The sequence below is a fragment of the Pagrus major genome, chromosome 19 (genome assembly GCF_040436345.1).
Source record: "Pagrus major chromosome 19, Pma_NU_1.0".
Taxonomy (NCBI): domain Eukaryota; kingdom Metazoa; phylum Chordata; class Actinopteri; order Spariformes; family Sparidae; genus Pagrus; species Pagrus major.
The window spans coordinates 30118804-30139764 of NC_133233.1; the positions used below are offsets into that span (position 1 = coordinate 30118804).

Consider the following 20961-nt stretch of genomic DNA (forward strand, 5'->3'; position numbering starts at 1 on the left):
GGGCAACAGCTCTGGTGGACATTCCTGCAGTCAGCATGCCAATTGCACACTCCCTCAAAACTTGCAACATCTGTGGCATTGTGCTGTGTGATAAAACTGAACATTTCAGAGTGGCCTTTTATTGTCCCTGGATACGACACGTATACGACACGTATACGATACGTATACAACAGCGTGTTCCAGTTCCTGCCAATATCCAGCACCTTCGCACAGCCATTGAAGAGGAGTGGACCAACATCCCACAGGCCACAATCAACAACCTGATCAACTCTATGCGAAGGAGATGTGTTGCACTGCGTGAGGCAAATGGTGGTCACACCAGATGCTGACTGGTTTTCTGACCCCCCCAATAAAGCAAAACTGCACATTTCAGAGTGGCCTTTTATTGTGGCCAGCCTAAGGCACACCTGTGCAATATTCATGCTGTCTAATCAGCATCTTGATATGCCACACCTGTGAGGTGGGATGGATAAACTCTGCAAAGGAGAAGTGCTCACTAACACAGATTTAGACAGATTTGTGAACAATATTTGACAGAAATGGATCTTTTGTGTATATAGAAAAAGTTTTAGATCTTTGAGTTCAGCTCATGAAAAATGGGAGGAAAAACAAAGTGTTGCGTTTATATTTTTGTTCAGTGTAGATGAACAGTGGCAGCAGTGTGGGGATGTGACAGGATCTAATCAGAATCACAATCAGAATTCCTTTATTTGTCCCGCAAATGGGGAAATTCCTTAGTCACAGCAGCCAAAGGACAGTATCACACTTAAACATTAATAAAAAGTAAAAAATAAACAATATAATGAGATAAGAGATAAGAAATAGAATTAACTCGTATATACATAGTATTTACAATATGAACTTGGTATTTACAATATGACATAGTATTTATAATATGAACAGTGTAAGTATAAACAGTTTGGTATTGTTATTTACAAACAATAAATAATAAATATGGGTATTAAAAATTGTCCAATTAGTGCAAACCAGAAAGTGTGTGGATATGTGTAGAGTTTTGTATGGCACAGTGCACATGTGAGGTCTACTGGGAGCAGTGCTGGTTGTACAGTCTAACAGCAGCAGGAAGGACCTGTGATACCTCTCCTTCACACACTTGGACCTGTGGTACCTCTCCTTCACACACTTGGACCTGCGGTACCTCTCCTTCACACACTTGGACCTGCGGTACCTCTCCTTCACACACTTGGACCTGCGATACCTCTCCTTCACACACTTGGGGTGTATCAGTCTGTTGCTGAAGGAGCTGACCAGTGCGGTGATAGTGACCTGCAGGGGGTGGGACTCCTTCACCAGCAGCGATGACAGCTTGTCCATCATCCTGCTCTCTCCCACCACCTCCACCGGGTCAAGAGGGCGTCCCAGGATGGAGCTGGCCTTCTTGATAAGTTTATCAAGTCTCTTCCTATCTGCTGCCGAGATGCTGCTGCTCCAGCAGACTACTCCATAGAAGATGGCTGATGCCACCACAGAGTCATAGAAAGTTGTCAGGAGTGCCCCCTGCACCCCACAGGACCTGAGCTTCCTCAGCAGATGGAGTCTGCTCTGACCTTTCTTATATGTTGCTGCAGTGTGATCAGTCCAGTCCAGTCTATTGTTCAGGTGAACTCCCAGGTACTTGTAGGATGTCACCATCTCAATGTCTGTTCCCAGGATGTTCACCTGTGTGCAGGGTTGTTTGCGCCTGCGGAAATCCATCACCAGCTCTTTGGTCTTCCCGGCGTTGAGCTGGAGGCGGTTCTGCTGGCACCGGTCCACAAAGTCCTTAATAAGTCCTCTGTAGGCTCTGTCGTCCCCGTCCCTGATGAGGCCGACGATAGCAGAGTCGTCAGAGAACTGTTGTAGATGGCTGTGGGGTGTTTGGTGGGAGAAGTCTGCAGTGTACAGGGTGAACAGGAAAGGGGCCAGGACTGTTCCCTGTGGGGCCCCCGTACTGCAGACGACTGTGTCCGACACACCGGCCCGAGTCCTCACATACTGTGGCCGGTTGGTGAGGTAATCGAGGATCCAGGTCGTGAGGTGTTGGTCCACCCCCGTGAGCTCCAGCTTGTCCCCCAAAAGTGCAGGCTGTATGGTGTTGAAAGCACTGGAGAAATGGAGCTCTGTATGCTCTGTATGGAAAATGATTTTTGGGCCTCGGGGGAACTTGTAGCTGCAACACCGCGAATGACCACTGGGAACAAACTGGGAACAAATTGGGAACAGTAAGGCTGTGCAGTGGTACTGTATCAATCCTAAAATATTACATTCATGTTGTGGCCAAATGACAAAAAACATCACAGTGTGGGTAATCAATAATCATTGATCGGTGATGTGATACTAGCACAGGAGAATAATGACGTCTCTGTTTAATCTGCTGGAAAAGTTCTTTATTTCAGAATCAACTTCCTGATTTACAACCTCCTGTTATCTCCTCAGTATCAGAGGCCCCAGCACACTGCGCATGCGCAGAGGTAGTGATCCGTCTCGCCCACAGAGGCTCTTTGGCCCGCTGCCTGCGTGCCCCTGCAGTGTGTGCGTGCTGGCGCAAAGCGCGGCCTTCCGCTCTGTGCTCGTCCTCAGCAACAACAACAACAACCGGACAAAGTGTTTCCCGGCTCCCGGTGCGCTGACACACCCAGAGGAACACACTCACGCCGGGCCGCTGTGACGGTAAGAGCCCGCTCCCCCGGCTCCGCGCTCTCCGTCCCCCGGCTCCGGCCGCCGTTTCCGCGGGGATGCCTGCGCGCTCTCGAGTCGTTCATGGCCGCTCGAGCCGCGTCTCGTTCGTGTTATCGAGGCCGCGGCGCCGCCGCTGCTCGCGTGCCTGTGTGTCGGTCCCGGGGACGGCGGAGCGGAGGACCCGTGAGAGCACGCGGCCCGCTCCCCGCCCGGCCGCTGATGATGTCGGTCAGCAGCTTTAACGGAGCGACTGGAGGACAGGCAGCGGATAAACGCCATTTTGTGTGTGAGCGGAGCAGCAGGCCAGATTGTCCGCCATTTAACAGAAGCACCGAGTGTCACCAACACCTCACACACCGGCTCCACCGTGAGCCCCACGGCCACAGACACCTCCGGTGCACCGTGTGTGTCCACACCGACCCGCTGTAACGTTGTTTAATGTTTAATGAGCACTTTAGCTCCCTCACGCCCCACAGGCTGACGGTAGTAACGTTGTTTAACGTTAGTTAGCATGTTAGCTCCCTCGCGCCCCACAGGCTGACGGTGACCACAGCTGCCGTCACACCGTCTGAACGGCGCCCCGCTGGTCTCCCGCTGTGACCCGGGTTACAGTTAACACGGAATGTCTGTTTTAAAACTAAAGTTTACGTTAGCCTCGCAGCTGCTAGCCCGGTAGCCTAGCCCGCTTCAGTCCGGTTTAAATGAATGTTAGCCAGAGCAGAAACGGGACTCGGTGTCCGTTAACCGGCCGGGTCAGACCCGGACTGTTTGCAGGTTAAACCGGGTCTTTCATGGTCATGTTATCAGTGGGCTCCATGCTAACAGCTAACAGCTAGCCTGTGTGCTGTCTGTCCCCTCGGCTCACTTTAATTCATCGTGAAGCGTGCACGCGCTCATGTGCGCGTGTCCGCCGTAGTTTAGGTACATGAACTGTTGGGACCAGACTGGGCACAGATGAGCGGGAGGGGAGGGGGGGCAGTCTGCCAGGAGCCTCTGAGCCAGGCACTGAAACCAGCAGCACACCCATCTGATCCCAGTTTAACCAGTCTGAAACTTTAAACCAGTTTGACCACAGTTCATCTAAACTAGAGGACGGGTGGGACAGGTGAGACAGGTGAGACAGGTGAGAGGAGAACAAGGTCAGCTGGTAATCAGTTGATGTGATTCAGTGTGATGTCACTTCCTGATGACATCATCAACTCTGATGTCCATCCAGAACAAATGAATCCACTCAGATATCAGAGGAGTGTTGACGCTCACACTACTTTAATGGAGACTATTTGACTTTGGTCGTTAGGATTTCATCAGTATTGGTTCTGATACTGCTGATTGATACTTATTGATACTCTCCATAAAGAAAATATGTTAGAATGAGATTGAAGAGTTGATCTCTCACATTGACTGAAACCACCTAACGATGAGCTGGACTCCACTGTAGACTGTAACTGAAGACACATCCTAACAAACTTCCTGTGTTTCATCTCGTCTGGTGATGGACGATGAGTTGGACTTGAATGTCTGACTTCTGTCCACTGATGAAGCTGCTGACTGTCATGTTAAGCATTAATTAATCATGTAAATGATAAAAGCTTAAGATCAACACTTTATAACTACTGACTGATCTTTATAACGAGTGTTATGTTGACTTGAAGAGGTCGAGACAGACACATCTGTAGTTTAGCTGCACGCAGGAATAACATTAGCTAACGTTAGCTGTACATGTCAATAATTTCTGCCTACAAGATAATAGTTTGTGAGAAAGGGCGGATCAGAGGATCAAATATGGTGGATACATGACGTCTCCAACAGAAAGCGTTTTTTGTGTGAACTGTGCCTTTATTCCTGTGTTACCTGCCCGTGTGTAGATGACGGAGACGGTGAAGTATGTGGACGACGAACATAAGAGCATCTTCCTGAAGCTGCTGAACGAGCAGCGACTGGAGGGCGAACACTGCGACATCGCTGTGGTGGTCGAAGACGTCAAGTTCCGCGCTCACCGCTGTGTGCTCGCCGCCTGCTCCAACTACTTCAAAAAACTCTTCAAAAAACACGAGGTACTCTCCAGTATACACGTGTACACTTTAATATTACAAAAACACACGAGGTTCGACCACGTTGCTTCAATAAACCAGGTGTACTGCAGGTACATGAATGTTAGTAACCCTCACCTGTCCGTGTCTCTCAGGTGGACAACTCTTCGGTGATTGAGATCGACTTCATCCGCTCTGATATCTTCGAGGAGGTGTTGAACTACATGTACACAGCGAAGATCTCCGTCAAGAAGAGAGACGTCAACCTCATGATGTCATCAGGACAGATCCTCGGGATCCGCTTCCTCGACAAACTCTGCTCTCAGGTAACACTCACACAGGTAACACCCACACAGGTAACAGACAGACAGGTAACAGACACACAGGTAACACTCACACAGGTAACAGACACACAGGTAACACTCACACAGGTAACAGACACACAGGTAACAGACACACAGGTAACACTCACACAGGTAACAGACACACAGGTAACAGACACACAGGTAACAGACACACAGATAACACTCACACAGGTAACACTCACACAGGTAACAGACACACAGGTAACACTCACACAGGTAACACTCACACAGGTAACACTCACACAGGTAACAGACACACAGGTAACACTCACACAGATAACACTCACACAGGTAACAGACACACAGATAACACTCACACAGGTAACAGACACACAGGTAACACTCACACAGGTAACACTCACACAGATAACACTCACACAGGTAACAGACACACAGATAACACTCACACAGATAACACTCACACAGGTAACACTCACACAGGTAACAGACACACAGATAACACTCACACAGATAACACTCACACAGGTAACACTCACACAGGTAACAGATACAAAGGTAAAACTCACACAGGTAACACTCACACAGGTAACAGACACAAAGGTAAAACTCACACAGGTAACACTCACACAGGTAACACTCACACAGGTAACAGACACACAGATAACACTCACACAGATAACACTCACACAGATAACACTCACACAGGTAACAGACACACAGATAACACTCACACAGGTAACAGACACACAGGTAACACTCACACAGATAACACTCACACAGGTAACAGACACAAAGGTAAAACTCACACAGGTAACACTGTCAGACTGGTGAGACAGGTGTCAATCACAGAACCTGTAGTTTGTTGTTCGTACCTCTGGTCTGTTCTCCCATCCTGATAACTTGAGTTGTGAATAGAAAGGTGACACCTGAGAACACCTGGCACTGACACTTGTGTGCTGTAATCATACCAGTCCAAGACAAACTGAATATACCTCACTGCAGTTTTCCTGTGAAATCCATCAGACTGAAGGTGAATGCAGGTGTGTGTGTAGCCTGTTTGCCGTTTACCTGTTCTCAGTCAGACAGGTAAAGACAGGTGAAGCTCCTCCCTCTGTGTGATGATGCGTTCATGTCTCCTCAGAAACGAGACGTGTCATCAGAGGACAAAGAGAAGTTTCCCTATGACATCGTAAAGATGGCGCTGCCGCCAGAAGCTCAGCTGGCTGCTGACGCCGAGGTACGTTTACACCGACCAATAATAATCAGTGATCAATCAGCTGTCACAACAGCTTTGATTAACATTCTATTAATGTGTGTGTGTGTGTGTGTGTGTATAGGTACTGGGAGAGCACGATGACACGCCCACCACAGATGACCTTGTTGAGGCGTCAGCCAATCAGGAGCTAGATAAGTCTCCCAGTGCGGCGCTGCGTGTCCAGGAAGCCATCCTGAAAGAACTGACCAATGAGGACGTACACAAGGTACACACACACACACACACACACAGCTAAATACAGGTTACCACAGGTAAACAGCACATGTGACCACACCTGTGTGACCTGTCCAGGTAACCTGCTATGACCAGGATGTGGTGACAGAGATGGAGGCAGAGCCTAAAGAGCTGGGGGCAGAGCACCACGCCACCCAGACGCTGACGTTTACAGACAGTATGGGTGAGGTGAAGGACGAGCAGCCGCCGGGCTGGTCGACCGCCACCACAGACATGAAGTTTGAGTACCTGCTGTACGGACACCGAGAGCAGCTCGCCTGCCAGGTGTGTGGGAAGAGCTTCCTGGACGAGAGCAGGCTCAGGTACAAACACCTGATCGATACACCTGATCAGTACACCTGATCAATACACTTGATCAATACACCTGGTGACCTCACCTGCTCTCTGTGTCATCAGGAAACATGAGAAGCTTCATTCAGCAGAGCGTCCATTTGCCTGTGAGATCTGCACCAAAGCTTTCACCACCCACGCTCATCTGAAAGGTAACAACACACCTGCACTCACCTGGGCTCTGATGTCATCACATAAAAGTATTAAGCTTTAGATGTTACAGACGATGGACAGTTTACAAGTGATATTTAGTTTGGCCCCACCCTCACCTGTGTGTTTTAGAACACCTGAAGATCCACACAGGCTTCAAACCGTACAGGTGTGACGTTTGTGGGAAATCGTTCATTCGAGCTCCAGACCTGAAGAAGCACGAACGGGTTCACAGCAATGAGAGGCCGTTCGCCTGCCAGATGTGTGACAAGGTGAGCTCACCTGTCTGTGTGTGTGTCTCTCTCTCACCCGTCTGTCTCACCTGTCTGTCTCTCTCTCACCTGTCTATCTATCCTCAGGCTTTTAAACACAAGTCTCACCTGAAGGATCACGAGAGGAGACACAGAGGAGAGAAACCGTTCGTCTGTCCGTCCTGCACCAAGGCCTTTGCCAAGGTACTCCTGATACTACTACTGCTACTACTGCTGCTACTACTGCTACTACTACTACTACTACTGCTATTTCTACTACTACTACTGCTACTACTATTACTACTACTGCTACTGCTACTTCTACTACTACTACTACTGCTACTTCTACTACTGCTACTATTACTACTACTACTGCTGCTACTACTATTACTACTGCTACTACTATTACTACTGCTACTACTACTACTACTGCTACTTCTACTACTGCTACTATTGCTACTACTACTGCTACTACTATTACTACTATTACTACTACTACTGCTGCTACTACTATTACTACTGCTACTACTACTACTACTACTACTAATACTGCTGCTACTACTGCTATTAATACTACTGCTACTACTACTACTACTACTAATACTAATACTGCTGCTACTACTGCTACTACTACTGCTATTAATACTACTGCTACTGCTCCTGACAGCACTGCTCTGTGTGTATTTGTACCTGTGCTGAGTTCAGTGTCACTCTGTACTTTCAGGCGTCAGATCTGAAGCGTCATGAGAACAACATGCACAGTGAGAGGAAACAGCTGAACCCCCTGCAGAGCGACACAGAGACACTGCAGGCCGCTGCCATGGCTGCTGAGGAGCAACATCTGGACACCATCAGCTGCTCCTAACATCTGGACACCGCCAGCTGCTCCTAACACCACCAGCTGCTTCTAACATCTGGACGCCGTCAGCTGCTCCTAACATCTGGACACCATCAGTTGCTCCTAACATCTGGACACCATCAGTTGCTCCTAACATCTGGACACCGCCAGCTGCTCCTAACATCTGGACACCGCCAGCTGCTCCTAACATCTGGACACCGCCAGCTGCTCCTAACACCACCAGCTGCTTCTAACATCTGGACGCCGTCAGCTGCTCCTAACATCTGGACGCCGTCAGCTGCTCCTGATCTGTATTGATAAGGACATTTTCTTGATAGTTGTTTTATTTTGAAGCAGACTCTAAATGAAGGTCTGTGTCTGTAGAAGTTGTTTTTTCTTGCTCTGAATCAGTGACCATGTACTGACTTTGACATGAACTGATGACCTCAGTAATCATGTGATCAACGTGTTAAACATGGAGGACCGTGTGTGGGACTGCCTCCCTCTCCTCTCACTTCATGTATCATTTGTAATGATGTCTCTGAAAATGTACAGATCAGTTTTTCAGTCTGAACCAAACTCTGTACAGAAAGCGGTCGATTTTGAAGCTATTTGTTTGTGTTGTAAATAAAGTTCTGTTCAGTTTAATGAGCAGAGCTGCTGTGTTTTAAACTACACGTCTGCTTTATTTCATCACCGTCATCACTACAGGATCCCAGAGTGAACACATTTATTCTCAGAGCTTTGTGGCCTGTTAACACATTTTTTCTTAACTTCAGTGGTGGAAATTTTACACTTAATAAGACAAAAGTGCATAAATCAGCTGAAATCTCAACAGAGCGTCCCGTCTCCTGTCGAACACACTCAGCAGTCTGAATATTCAGATACATTTGACCAGTTAAATCTTTTGTTTCAGCTGATGTCGGGGTCACAATGAGAAAAAATTGTATTAATTTGGTCGGGGAACACAAAATAAAAGAGATTCTGCGCCTACCAGGTGTTCTTTCGGTCACCTGTCCGTGAAGCCGATTAATGAAGCAGTTAGTTCCTGTCAACAGGTGTCGGCTTTTCAAAAGTAAAATAAACAGAGGCCGACATCCTCCGAACAAACTGGTTTCTGAAGAAGCTTCAGGAGACTTGGAGGTTGTACGCTGAAACATTTGTTGAAGCTCGATGGAGGAGAAGAGCCTAAAGCATCTGAGTGACCACTTCCTGTACAGGGAGTAATTAACCCTCGACACACCCACGAGACAGTGTCCAAATAAAGTCACTGTTCAGTCGTCTGTTCAGACGTCAAGATTTTATTAAACATGAAACTGTTCACGCACAAGTCATGGTGTGATCGTCAGGTCACATGTTCAACAGTCTGAGATCATCATATCCAACCTGCAGTCTGAGTCATCAGACAGTTACTGTCACAGAGACTCATTAAGACCCATCAATCACTGACTCATCAATCACAGACTCATCAATCACAGAGACTCAACAATCACAGAGACTCAACAATCACAGACTCATCAATCACACAGCCTCATCAATCAGACTCATCAATCACAGAGACTCAACAATAACAGACTCAACAATCACAGACTCAACAATCACAGACCCATCAATCACATAGACTCATCAATCACAGAGACTCAACAATCACAGACTCATCAATCACAGAGACTCAACAATCACAGACTCATCAATCACAGAGACTCATCAATCACATAGACTCAACAATCACAGACTCATCAATCACAGACTCATTAATCACAGAGACTCAACAATCACAGACTCAACAATCACAGAGACTCAACAATCACAGACTCATCAATCACAGAGACTCATCAATCACAGACTCAACAATCACAGACTCATCAATCACAGACTCATCAATCACAGAGACTCAACAATCACAGACTCATCAATCACAGAGACTCAACAATCACAGACTCATCAATCACAGACTCATCAATCACAGACTCATTAATCACAGAGACTCAACAATCACAGACTCATCAATCACAGAGACTCATCAATCACAGACTCATCAATCACAGAGACTCAACAATCACAGACTCATCAATCACAGAGACTCATCAATCACAGACTCATCAATTACAGAGACTCAACAATCACACTCATCAATCAGACTCATCAATCACACACTCATCAATCACACTCATCAATCACACACTCATCAATCACAGAGACTCAACAATCAGACTCATCAATCACAGACTCATCAATCACACAGACTCATCAATCACAGAGACTCAACAATCACACCGACTCATCAATCACACACTCATCAATCAGACTCATCAATCACACACTCATCAATCACACACTCATCACTCACACACTCATCAATCACACTCATCAATCACAGACTCATCGATCACAGACTCAACAATCAGACTCATCACTCACACACTCATCAATCACAGACTCATCGATCACAGACTCAACAATCACAGACCCATCAATCACAGACTCATCAATCACACAGACTCATCAATCAGAGACTCATCAATCACAAAGACTCAACAATCACAGACCCATCAATCACAGACCCATCAATCACAGACTCATCAATCACAGACTCATCAATCACAGACTCATTGATCACAGACTCATTGATCACAGACTCATCAATCACAGAGACTCATCAATCACAGAGACTCATCAATCACAGACACGTCACCTTCACACGCTGTCCTCTGACAACCAATCAGATCTTTAAGCTGAATTTATGTCAGTTCTGTTTTCACACAAACACTTAATTATAATAATAATAATAATAATAATAATATTAAGTGAATATGATCAACAGTTCTCAGCACTGACAGTCTGTAAATACAACCAGTGAACAGCAGAGGGAGACAAACACCATCAGCAGCTGTTTGTTGTTTTAATATGAGCCTGTTTTTACAACAGCAATAAACAAAGTTTGATGTGATGATAAACAACATCAGACCAGTAACATCAGATCAATAACATCAGATCAATAACATCAGATCAATAACATCAAATCAATAACATCAGATCAATAACATCAGACCAATAACATCAGACCAATAACATCAGATCAATAACATCAGATCAATAACATCAGATCAATAACATCAAATCAATAACATCAGACCAATAACATTGTCTCCATGTGAAAACAACAGGTTTAATACAAAACGCATCATGACCACAGGATGTGATGTCATCACCATGACAACACACAGCCACAGATGTTTGTTAAACTGTCTCACAGGTGAGTGGTGAGACAGGCTGTGTGAGAGGGCTGCTCAGAAGAGGTGAAACAGGAGGTGAGACAGGGTGTCAGAGTGGTGAAGCAGGTGACGCACATGTTGTGAGACAGGTTGATATGTAAGAGATGTTGTGCGACAGGTGGTGAGACAGGCTGTGTGTCAGGGTTTGATCAGCCAATCACAGTGAGGATTCACTTTGTAGACGTCCAACAGCAGACACTCTGGATGGAGACGGCGCTCACCTGAGAGACAGACAGGCAGAGAGACAGACGGAGAGACAGACAGAGTTGAATTTGAATTTGAATATGAATTTGAGAGAGACAGACAGAGAGACAGAGAGAGAGACAGGCGGAGAGACAGACAGGCAGAGAGACAGGTTTTTAAAAACATGCAGTCGGTGTATACATGTTTGTTTCTAAGATGTGTCCATGATGTTGGTTTTGTTTGTTTGTTTGTTTGTTTGTTTGTTTGTGTCATGATGTCATCATGAGACTCACTGATGTTTCCGCCGACTTCATACAGACGCTGAACAGGACTGATGGTCGAGAGACATTCACAGAGAGAGAGAGAGAGAGCGATACCATCGATTATCAGTCATTGATCCATCACATGGTTCTGTGTGTGTGTGTGTGTGTGTGTGTGTGTGTGTGTGTGTGTGTGTGTGTGTGTTACCTGTTGTCACACTCAAAGCGTGCGGTGACGTCTTTGGCTCTCATCTGTCCGTCCAGCTGTATCGCCATAGAGACCTTGGTGTGCAGGGGGGCGTGAACCCTGATGACCCCTTCACACAGCTCTGTGATCTGCACACACACACACACACACACACACACACACACACACACACACACACACAGGTGTGATGTCACAGTGATGACAGAAGAACGATCGGGATTCTCGAGACTCAGAACCAGAAACCAGAACCAGAGTCTTGGACAGGAACCCTAATCTTTCTCTCTGCTGGTCTCTGTCTCACCTGGCCTCTGTCCCACCTGGCCTCTGTCCCACCTGGTCCCTGTCTCACCTGGTCTCTGTCCCACCTGGTCCCTGTCTCACCTGGTCTCTGTCCCACCTGGTCCCTGTCTCACCTGGTCTCTGTCCCACCTGGTCTCTGTTTCACCTGGCCTCTGTCTCACCTGGCCTCTGTCCCACCTGGTCCCTGTTTCACCTGGTCTCTGTTTCACCTGGCCTCTGTCTCACCTGGCCTCTGTCCCACCTGGTCCCTGTCTCACCTGGCCTCTGTCCCACCTGGTCCCTGTCTCACCTGGTCTCTGTCCCACCTGGTCTCTGTTTCACCTGGTCTCTGTTTCACCTGGCCTCTGTCTCACCTGGCCTCTGTCCCACCTGGTCCCTGTCTCACCTGGTCTCTGTCCCACCTGGTCCCTGTCTCACCTGGCCTCTGTCCCACCTGGTCCCTGTCTCACCTGGTCTCTGTTTCACCTGGCCTCTGTCTCACCTGACCTCTGTCCCACCTGGTCCCTGTCTCACCTGGTTTCTATCGTTCTTGTCATTCTTCCTCCTCAGCAGGCGTCTTGTGGTCTTGCTCAGGCTGAGCTGTTTCTGATTGGACGTCTGGTTCATGAGTCTCACCTGAGACAGCAGGAAGCTGGGGACCTACCAAAGAAAACAGGAAGTGATGTCACAGACAGTTAAGACAGTGATGTCACTGAGGCTGTGCAGGTGTGTGTCCTCTGGCTCACGGTCCACAGCAGGTCCTGGTGTGTGATCATCAGGCGGATCAGCTGAGCTCCACCCACCGCCTCCTCCATCTCCTCCCGTTGCTTGGCGACGGAGCTCTTGTTGCCACGGTGAATGCAGGAGAACAGGTTGGGTGCCATTACCATGGAGACGTTCCACAGAGACATCCTGTTCTGGTCCTGATGAGAGACCACCTTACGCAGGAAGACCAGCAGGGCCTGTAACCATGGAAACACATCTGTAACTATGGAGACACACCTGTTACAGGTGTGATGGGATCAGTCAGGATGGAGGTGACAGCAGGTGTGAACAGACCCAGTGATTGTGTGTGTGTGTGTGTGTGTGTGAGTGTGTGTGTGTGTGAGTGTGTGTGTGTGTGTGTGAGTGTGTGTGTGTGTGTGAGTGAGTGAGTGTGTGTGTATGTGTGTGTGTGTGTGTGTGAGTGTGTGTGTGTGTGTGTGAGTGAGTGAGTGTGTATGTGTGTGTGTGAGTGAGTGAGTGTGTGTGTGTGTGTGAGTGTGTGTGTGTGTGAGTGTGTATTTACTCTGAGTGTTTCTCTGTGAGCTTCAGGAAGCAACAATGACAGCAGCTGCAGAGCCTGAACCTGATGAACCACAGAGGAGATACCTGCACACACGCACGCACACGCACACACACAGACACACAGACACACACACACACACACACACACACACACACATCAGGACTTCATTGTTGGGTTTAAATCAGTGGCTGTGGGAGCTTCTCTGTTCTGACGACATGTTGATGAAGTGAAGACGAGCTGAACACAAACCAACAGAAAGTCACCACAGTGTACGTCTCCCTCCGCTGACACACAAGTGACATCATCATCAGTCGCCGACGTCACAAATATGAAACATAAACTGTCTCATAAAGAAAAGTCTTTATGAGACAGACGGGCAGCAGATCAAACACTGACAACTTCATATATTTCATCATGTTTATTTATGTGACCTGGTCTTTGATTCACTTCAGCAAGAAACGTCACAACAACACAAAATAATACGAGTGCAGTCGCACACACACGACCTGTGTGTGTGTGTGTGTGTGTGTGTGTGTGTGTGTACCCAGCACAGAGCGGTAGGTGGACAGGTGTGTGTGTGTCAGCAGAGGTGTCGGCAGCTCTCTGATGAAAAGCTTCAGCAGACCTGCAGCGTCCACCTGTCTCACTGCGGACCAGTCGAACCCCCCACACCTGTCTAACTCTCTACGCAGGTACTGAAGACACAGACAGACAGACAGACAGACAGGTGACACAGACAGACATGTGACACAGGCAGACAGGTGTTCAGTTATTTTGCTGTGTAGAGATTTGATGTTTGTAAGAGAAATTCTCCTTGTTGAGAGTTGAGGGTTGAGGTTGAGAGTTGAGTTGAGAGTTGAGGTTGAGGGTTGAGGTTGAGGGTTGAGGTTGAGGGTTGAGGTTGAGACTTGAGTTGAGGTTGAGAGTTGAGGTTGAGAGTTGAGTTGAGAGTTGAGGGTTGAGGTTGAGAGTTGAGGGTTGAGGTTGAGAGTTGAGTTGAGAGTTGAGAGTTGAGTTGAGAGTTGAGTTGAGAGTTGAGTTGAGAGTTGAGAGTTGAGTTGAGAGTTGAGAGTTGAGTTGAGAGTTGAGTTAAGAGTTGAGACTTGAGAATTGAGACTTGAGAATTGAGTTGAGAGTTGAGAGTTGAGTTGAGAGTTGAGAGTTGAGAGTTGAGAGTTGAGGTTGAGAGTTGAGTTGAGAGTTGAGAGTTGAGTTGAGAGTTGAGAGTTGAGAGTTGAGAATTGAGAGTTGAGGGTTGAGGTTGAGAGTTGAGAGTTGAGAGTTGAGAATTGAGAGTTGAGGGTTGAGGTTGAGAGTTGAGTTGAGACTTGAGAGTTGAGAGTTGAGGTTGAGAGTTGAGTTGAGAGTTGAGAGTTGAGAGTTGAGTTGAGAGTTGAGAGTTGAGAATTGAGAGTTGAGAATTGAGAGTTGAGGGTTGAGGTTGAGAGTTGAGTTGAGAGTTGAGAGTTGAGAGTTGAGGGTTGAGGTTGAGAGTTGAGGGTTGAGGTTGAGAGTTGAGTTGAGAGTTGAGAGTTGAGTTGAGAGTTGAGAGTTGAGTTGAGAGTTGAGTTGAGAGTTGAGAGTTGAGTTGAGAGTTGAGTTAAGAGTTGAGACTTGAGAATTGAGACTTGAGAATTGAGTTGAGAGTTGAGAGTTGAGTTGAGAGTTGAGAGTTGAGAGTTGAGAGTTGAGAGTTGAGGTTGAGAGTTGAGTTGAGAGTTGAGAGTTGAGTTGAGAGTTGAGGGTTGAGGTTGAGAGTTGAGTTGAGAGTTGAGGGTTGAGGTTGAGAGTTGAGGTTGAGAGTTGAGTTGAGAGTTGAGAGTTGAGAGTTGAGGGTTGAGGTTGAGAGTTGAGGGTTGAGGTTGAGAGTTGAGTTGAGAGTTGAGTTGAGAGTTGAGTTAAGAGTTGAGAGTTGAGAATTGAGAGTTGAAAGTTGAGGTTGAGAGTTGAGAGTTGAGTTGAGAGTTGAGGGTTGAGGTTGAGAGTTGAGTTGAGAGTTGAGAGTTGAGAATTGAGTTGAGAGTTGAGAGTTGAGAGTTGAGGGTTGAGGTTGAGAGTTGAGTTGAGAGTTGAGGGTTGAGGTTGAGAATTGAATTGAATTGAGAGTTGAGAGTTGAGAGTTGAGAGTTGAGGGTTGAGGTAGCCTCATGTGAGTCAGATCTTATCAAACATGCAGCATGGAGAGAAGAAGAAGCGTCTCTGCCGTCTTCACAATGTTTCTGACTTAAATACAACAGATCAGAGGACACATACTTTTACGACAGTTGGTAATTACTTCTTCCCAAAACAACAACCCCCTGATGTTTGTGTTGATCATGTCTTCCCCAGGACAGTGACCCTCTGATGTGTTATTAGGACAGTAAGTGTCATCCTGTCCACCCTCCTGTAAACACCTCAGGCAGACAGAACTGAAACCTGAAGGAGAAGCTCCTCCTCTCATCCTGACATGTTCTCTACATGTTTGATGACTGACACAAAGTCACAGTTTCCACCAAACCTCATTTAAAAAGTCACTAATTTAAACTCCTTCAGTAAACTGCACACAGTTAATGTGTTATAATGATGACATGTGTATCTGGTATTTTGTATTGTGTGTGTATGTGTGTGTGTGTGTGTGTGTGTGTGTGAGAGAGAGAGAGAGAGAGAGAGAGAGAGAGAGAGAGAGAGAGAGAGAGACCTTAAGTCTAGCAGCTGATCCTGGTACTCTGAGAATCCCTTCAGTCTGCAGCCCGGACTCTAAAATACACAACAACTACGCACACACACACACACACACACACACACACACACACACACACACACTGAAACAGGAGTTAAAACTCAACTCTCAGTTTTTAATCATGAACACAAATCAAAACATTCAGAGAAACTTAAAATATGAAACTGGACTTCCTGTTGGACAAAATGTCTCTCTGATCTGAGGTCAGCTGACCTAAATTAAACTTTAATACTTTGACCTTTGAACCAGTTAGCTTCATGCTAACTGCTGCTAACCACACCCTGCATCACAGGAATGTTCAGCTTTTAGCATGAAGCTAACTCCATCAGTCAGACAGACAGACAGACAGGTCAGACAGACAGACAGACAGACAGATTCTTCACCTTCTGAAAGACAACAGGAACTTTAACTCCTGGAAACGTCTTCCTGTCGTTGTCCAACAGCGAGTTCAAAGGAACACTGAACACACCGCTGTCTGATGGAGAGACAGACAGACAGGTCAGACAGACAGACATGCAGGCAGACAGACAGACAGGTCAGACAGACAGACACATAATTTGTTGTGTTTTCTTCATGAAGGTCTGGTGATGACTGTTCGTTGGAGTGATGTCATCACTCTCACCAACTGTCCAATCAGCTACCTCCTCTGTGTGACACCTCATTGGTTTAACCTCTGACCCTTCAGCTGTGTGTTGTCTCGTCTCAAACTGTGATGTAAAAATGAAACGCACCCCGTGTCCGGTGGCGTGGCGGGCGGGTATATTTGGTTTGGACGCCCAGAGTGTGCAGGAAGGTGGAGAGCTCGATGTGACAGATGAAGCCGAGACGGACGAGGTCACCTGACGACAGGTCGTCTGCCCAGGTGAGACCCTGAGAGGGTGAGACAGGTACAAACTACACACACACACACACACACACACACACATACACAAATAACAATAACATTTCATCAACAAAAACAAAAAGAACATGATTATCTACTGAACAGGACAAATAACAACAACAACAACAATAATAACAATAATAATAATAATAATAACAGGAGGGATCAGTGTTGTGTTGAGCAGCAGGAGGTCAGAGGTCACTCACTGGCAGGTCATCACTGTCGTCTCCATGGAAACTCAGACAGTCCCAACAAGTCCCGCCCCGTTTGTGTTCAGCCACGCCCTCTGAGTACGGAGAGTCCCGCAGCAACCAATCAGCTCTTCTTGACTGAATGACAGGCAGTGAGTGTGCATGTGTTGGTGAATGTGTGTGTGTTGGGGAGTGTGTGCTTGTTGGAGAGTGTGTATGTGTTGGTGAGGGTGTGTGTGTTGGGGAGTGTGTGCTTGTTGGAGAGTGTGTATGTGTTGGAGAGTGTGTGTGTGTTGGTGAGGGTGTGTGTGTCGGTGAATGTGTGTGTGTTGGAGAGTGTGTGTGTGTTGGGGAGTGTGTGTGTGTTGGAGAGTGTGTGTGTGTTGGGGAGTTTGGGTGTGTCGGGGTTGACGGGTGTTCAGGTAGCTGATCCTCAAACAGAAACGTGTGAAGAGTCGGTCGAACTGGAGGCACGAAGAGAAACAGAAAATAATGAGAAGGAACCATCACGACCTCATCTGACCGTTAATGGACCACTAGGACTTCCTACATAACAAGCAGAACCCTGTAATTGACACTGAAACACTAAGAACCACTTAAAGGACCACTACGATCAACTGGAGGAGAACTGGAACCCCTTTAAAGACCACTCATCCCGTCCATAGGACCACTAGAACTGTGACCAGCTGAAGGACCTTTACGCTCATTTGAGCCACCTCAACATGAACCAAATGGACCCGTAGAACTACCTAAGAAATCTCTACAACCACCTGAAGACACACTCGACCCTCCTACAGGAAACTACCTCAGTTACATGAAGAACCATAAGAACAAACAGAACAATTTACAGGACCACTAGAACATCCTACAGTACCATTAAAACCACCTCAGTTACAACAAGAAGTAAACTCGTTCGACCTACAAGGAGAGCGACCAGGACCGGGAGGTGTGCTGCACCGACAACAGCCTGACCTGGTCCTAAAAACCAGAAAGACCAATGAGCTCATTGTGGACTCATGAAGACCAAAGACGTCACATACACACCCATCTGTATGAATGGGACAGAGGGGCGAGTCCAGTTTCGCCAGCTTCTGCCTTTCTGAGGGACACTAAAGAACGTCCAACTGTCTCCTCAGATTCTGGGGAACTTCGACCACTGGACCATCGAAAACATCATCACTGACTGCATGACAGCGTGGCACGGCAAGAGCTGTGTCTCTGAGGGTGGAGAATACTTACCAACACAGCACAAGTAAGAACATCCTGAGGGACCTCTAGGACCACCTACAGAAAAGTTGGAACCTCCCAAAGGTCCATTTCAACCTTGTAATGGACCTCTAGGACCACCTAGGGGACAGGAACCACCTAAAAGGCCAGTAGAACCTGCTACAGGATGATTAAAACCACCTCAATCACAACAGCTACAAGAAGGACCATTACAACCACCTGGAACTCTAGTACCACCCACCGGACCAGTAGAACATCCTAAAGAACCACTAGAGCCTTACTAATGACCACTGCAGAGTCCTACAGTACCCCTGAGCAAATAGACAGGTGAGCAGACAGACAGGTACCTCTGTGAGTGTTTCGGCGGATGGTTTTGGTGGTGGTGTGGTATCGACTCGGCGGTGGCTCAGCACGGTGAGAGGGAGGGGAGGGGCATCTGTCTGCTGAGTCATCATCAGGCTGGTATTGTGTGTGTGTGTGTGTGTGTGTGTGTGAGAGAGAGAGAGAGAGAGAGAGAAAACGCTGAGTCATGACTGTTTCAACTTCAACTCCCAGAATTCACTTCAATTTCTCTGGTCAGAGATGCAGACTTCGTGACATTGTGTGTGTGTGTGTGTGTGTGTGTGTGTGTCCCACCTCAGTGAAGATGTCTCGGACGTCTCTGATTGGCTGCCTGTTTCGTGTCTTCAGCGTCTCGTTGTAGTTGTCCAGCCTCTTCCTCACTGTGGCGGCTTGTTGCTGTGTCAACGTGGACAACAGCACCTCGGCCGGCGGCGGAGACGCCTCTTCTAACGAGGAACCCGTCACCAGGGACGATAGCCCCGCCTCTGTCAGCCACGCCTCCTCCAGTTCCACCTCTGCAGGTAAACAAAGATGGGTAGAAGTCACACAGAAAGACGATGTCTCACTCTGCTGTCAGCTTGACTTACCGTCCATACTCTTCCTCTCTTCTTCCTCTACCTCTTCCTCTCCCTCCTTCTCCTCCTCGATGCTCCGCACTTCTCTCCAGTAGGTTTCCATGGCGATACGCCGGGGGTCAGAGGTCACTGTCTGAGGAGGAGGAGGGGTGGAGGAGGTGGAGAGGGAGGTGGTAGGAGGGGACGACAACATCCTGGAAGTAGATCCTGTCAGCCAATCACAGAGTCAGACAGAGGAAATAGATCCTGTCAGCCAATCACAGAGTCAGACAGAGGAAATAGATCCTGTCAGCCAATCAGAGAGTCGGACAGAGGAAATGAAGGTGTCGTAGCTTTGTGAAGTTTTGTTTTGTTAAATTCAAAACAGACAGAATCAGACTGAAACCAGCAGCTGACAGACGCAACCATCTGATCTCTCAACATATCAATATGTAATCACTAATAATCAATATGTAATCACTAATGATCAATACGTAATCACTAATAATCAATATGTTATCACTAATAATCAATATGTAATCACTAATGATCAATATGTAATCACTAATGATCAATATGTAATCACAGTCATCAGTTTGTTGAAGGTGTGAATCTGTGTGATCTTCTCAGTTTGTGTTCTTGTGGTTTTTGGAGGAACGCAGCTGAGCTGACATTAAATATTCATAGTGTGTGTGTGTGTGTGTGTGTGTGTGTGTGTGTGTGTGTGTGTGTGTAAAAGGAAGTCAGCCTCTTCCAGTGTATTGATCAGTAGGTGTGTGTTGGTCTAATGGTTTTGGTTCCCGGGGGAAGACTGAGTGGGGTGCACAGGCTAACGCTAGCTGCTTCTGTGTGTCCATTAGGAGGAAATGGACGTGTCAGCCAATCAGAGCAAAGTGTTTTCACTCAGGTCCTCAGACAGTAATCTGACCTGGTTATTCCTGCTGCAGAGTGAGACGTTATATCCTCTGAAAATCACATGGACTTCACCAGACCTGCTCTGGATCCTGACTGGTTCTCCAGACTGGATCCTGACTGGTTCTCCAGACTGGATCCTGACTGGTTCTCTAGACTGGATCCTGACTGGTTCTTTAGACTGGATCCTGACTGGTTCTCTAGACTGGATCCTGACTGGTTCTCTAGACTGGATCCTGACTGGTTCTCCAGACTGGATCCTGACTGATTCACCAGACTGGACTTAGGACCGATGTGGATCAGGTCCTCCATAGTTTAAATGTGTTTCTGATGAGTCATTAAAGGACAATCATGTTTGCTGACATTCTGATTTTCTGAAGGAAGCGTCTGGTCCAGAACCAACTCCTTTAGATCTGGTCTTGCTGTGTGATCCAGGTCCTGTGGAGCTGCTACTCAAACTGGTTCATCTGATTCAGATCTGAGCTGAATAACAGATCCAGACCCTTGTTTAACGTCTCCGTCCAGG

The 20961-nt window shown here is 47.2% G+C and overlaps 2 protein-coding genes across 5 annotated transcripts; one reads left to right on the forward strand and one right to left on the reverse strand.

Moving 5' to 3' along the window:
* The first annotated feature begins 2498 nt into the window (after window positions 1-2498).
* Window positions 2499-8786, forward strand: zbtb14 (zinc finger and BTB domain containing 14). Of its 4 annotated transcripts, none has more exons than XM_073488452.1 (10): window positions 2499-2670; window positions 4545-4733; window positions 4865-5035; window positions 6177-6272; window positions 6373-6516; window positions 6603-6847; window positions 6942-7027; window positions 7158-7297; window positions 7385-7480; window positions 8001-8786. In XM_073488452.1, the coding sequence occupies exons 2-10, from the start codon at window positions 4545-4547 to the stop codon at window positions 8139-8141; spliced, it is 1308 nt and encodes a 435-aa protein (XP_073344553.1). In that variant the 5' UTR covers window positions 2499-2670; the 3' UTR covers window positions 8142-8786. The 4 variants fall into 4 exon arrangements, with proteins under 4 accessions (XP_073344553.1, XP_073344556.1, XP_073344555.1 ...); XM_073488455.1 differs by lacking the exon at window positions 2499-2670 and adding an exon at window positions 2681-2826; XM_073488454.1 differs by lacking the exon at window positions 2499-2670 and adding an exon at window positions 2928-2965.
* Window positions 8787-11527: 2741 nt separating this feature from the next.
* On the reverse strand, window positions 11528-20747 carry arhgap28 (Rho GTPase activating protein 28). Its single transcript, XM_073488117.1, has 16 exons — window positions 20516-20747; window positions 19557-19751; window positions 19264-19484; window positions 18975-19086; window positions 17750-17864; window positions 17416-17551; window positions 17058-17220; window positions 16710-16801; window positions 16285-16359; window positions 14152-14302; window positions 13608-13690; window positions 13066-13281; window positions 12854-12979; window positions 12041-12168; window positions 11866-11903; window positions 11528-11610 (listed from the first exon to the last, which is right to left on the reverse strand). Exons 1-16 carry the CDS (start codon window positions 20745-20747, stop codon window positions 11528-11530), a joined length of 2166 nt encoding a protein of 721 aa, XP_073344218.1.
* Window positions 20748-20961: the final 214 nt, after the last annotated feature.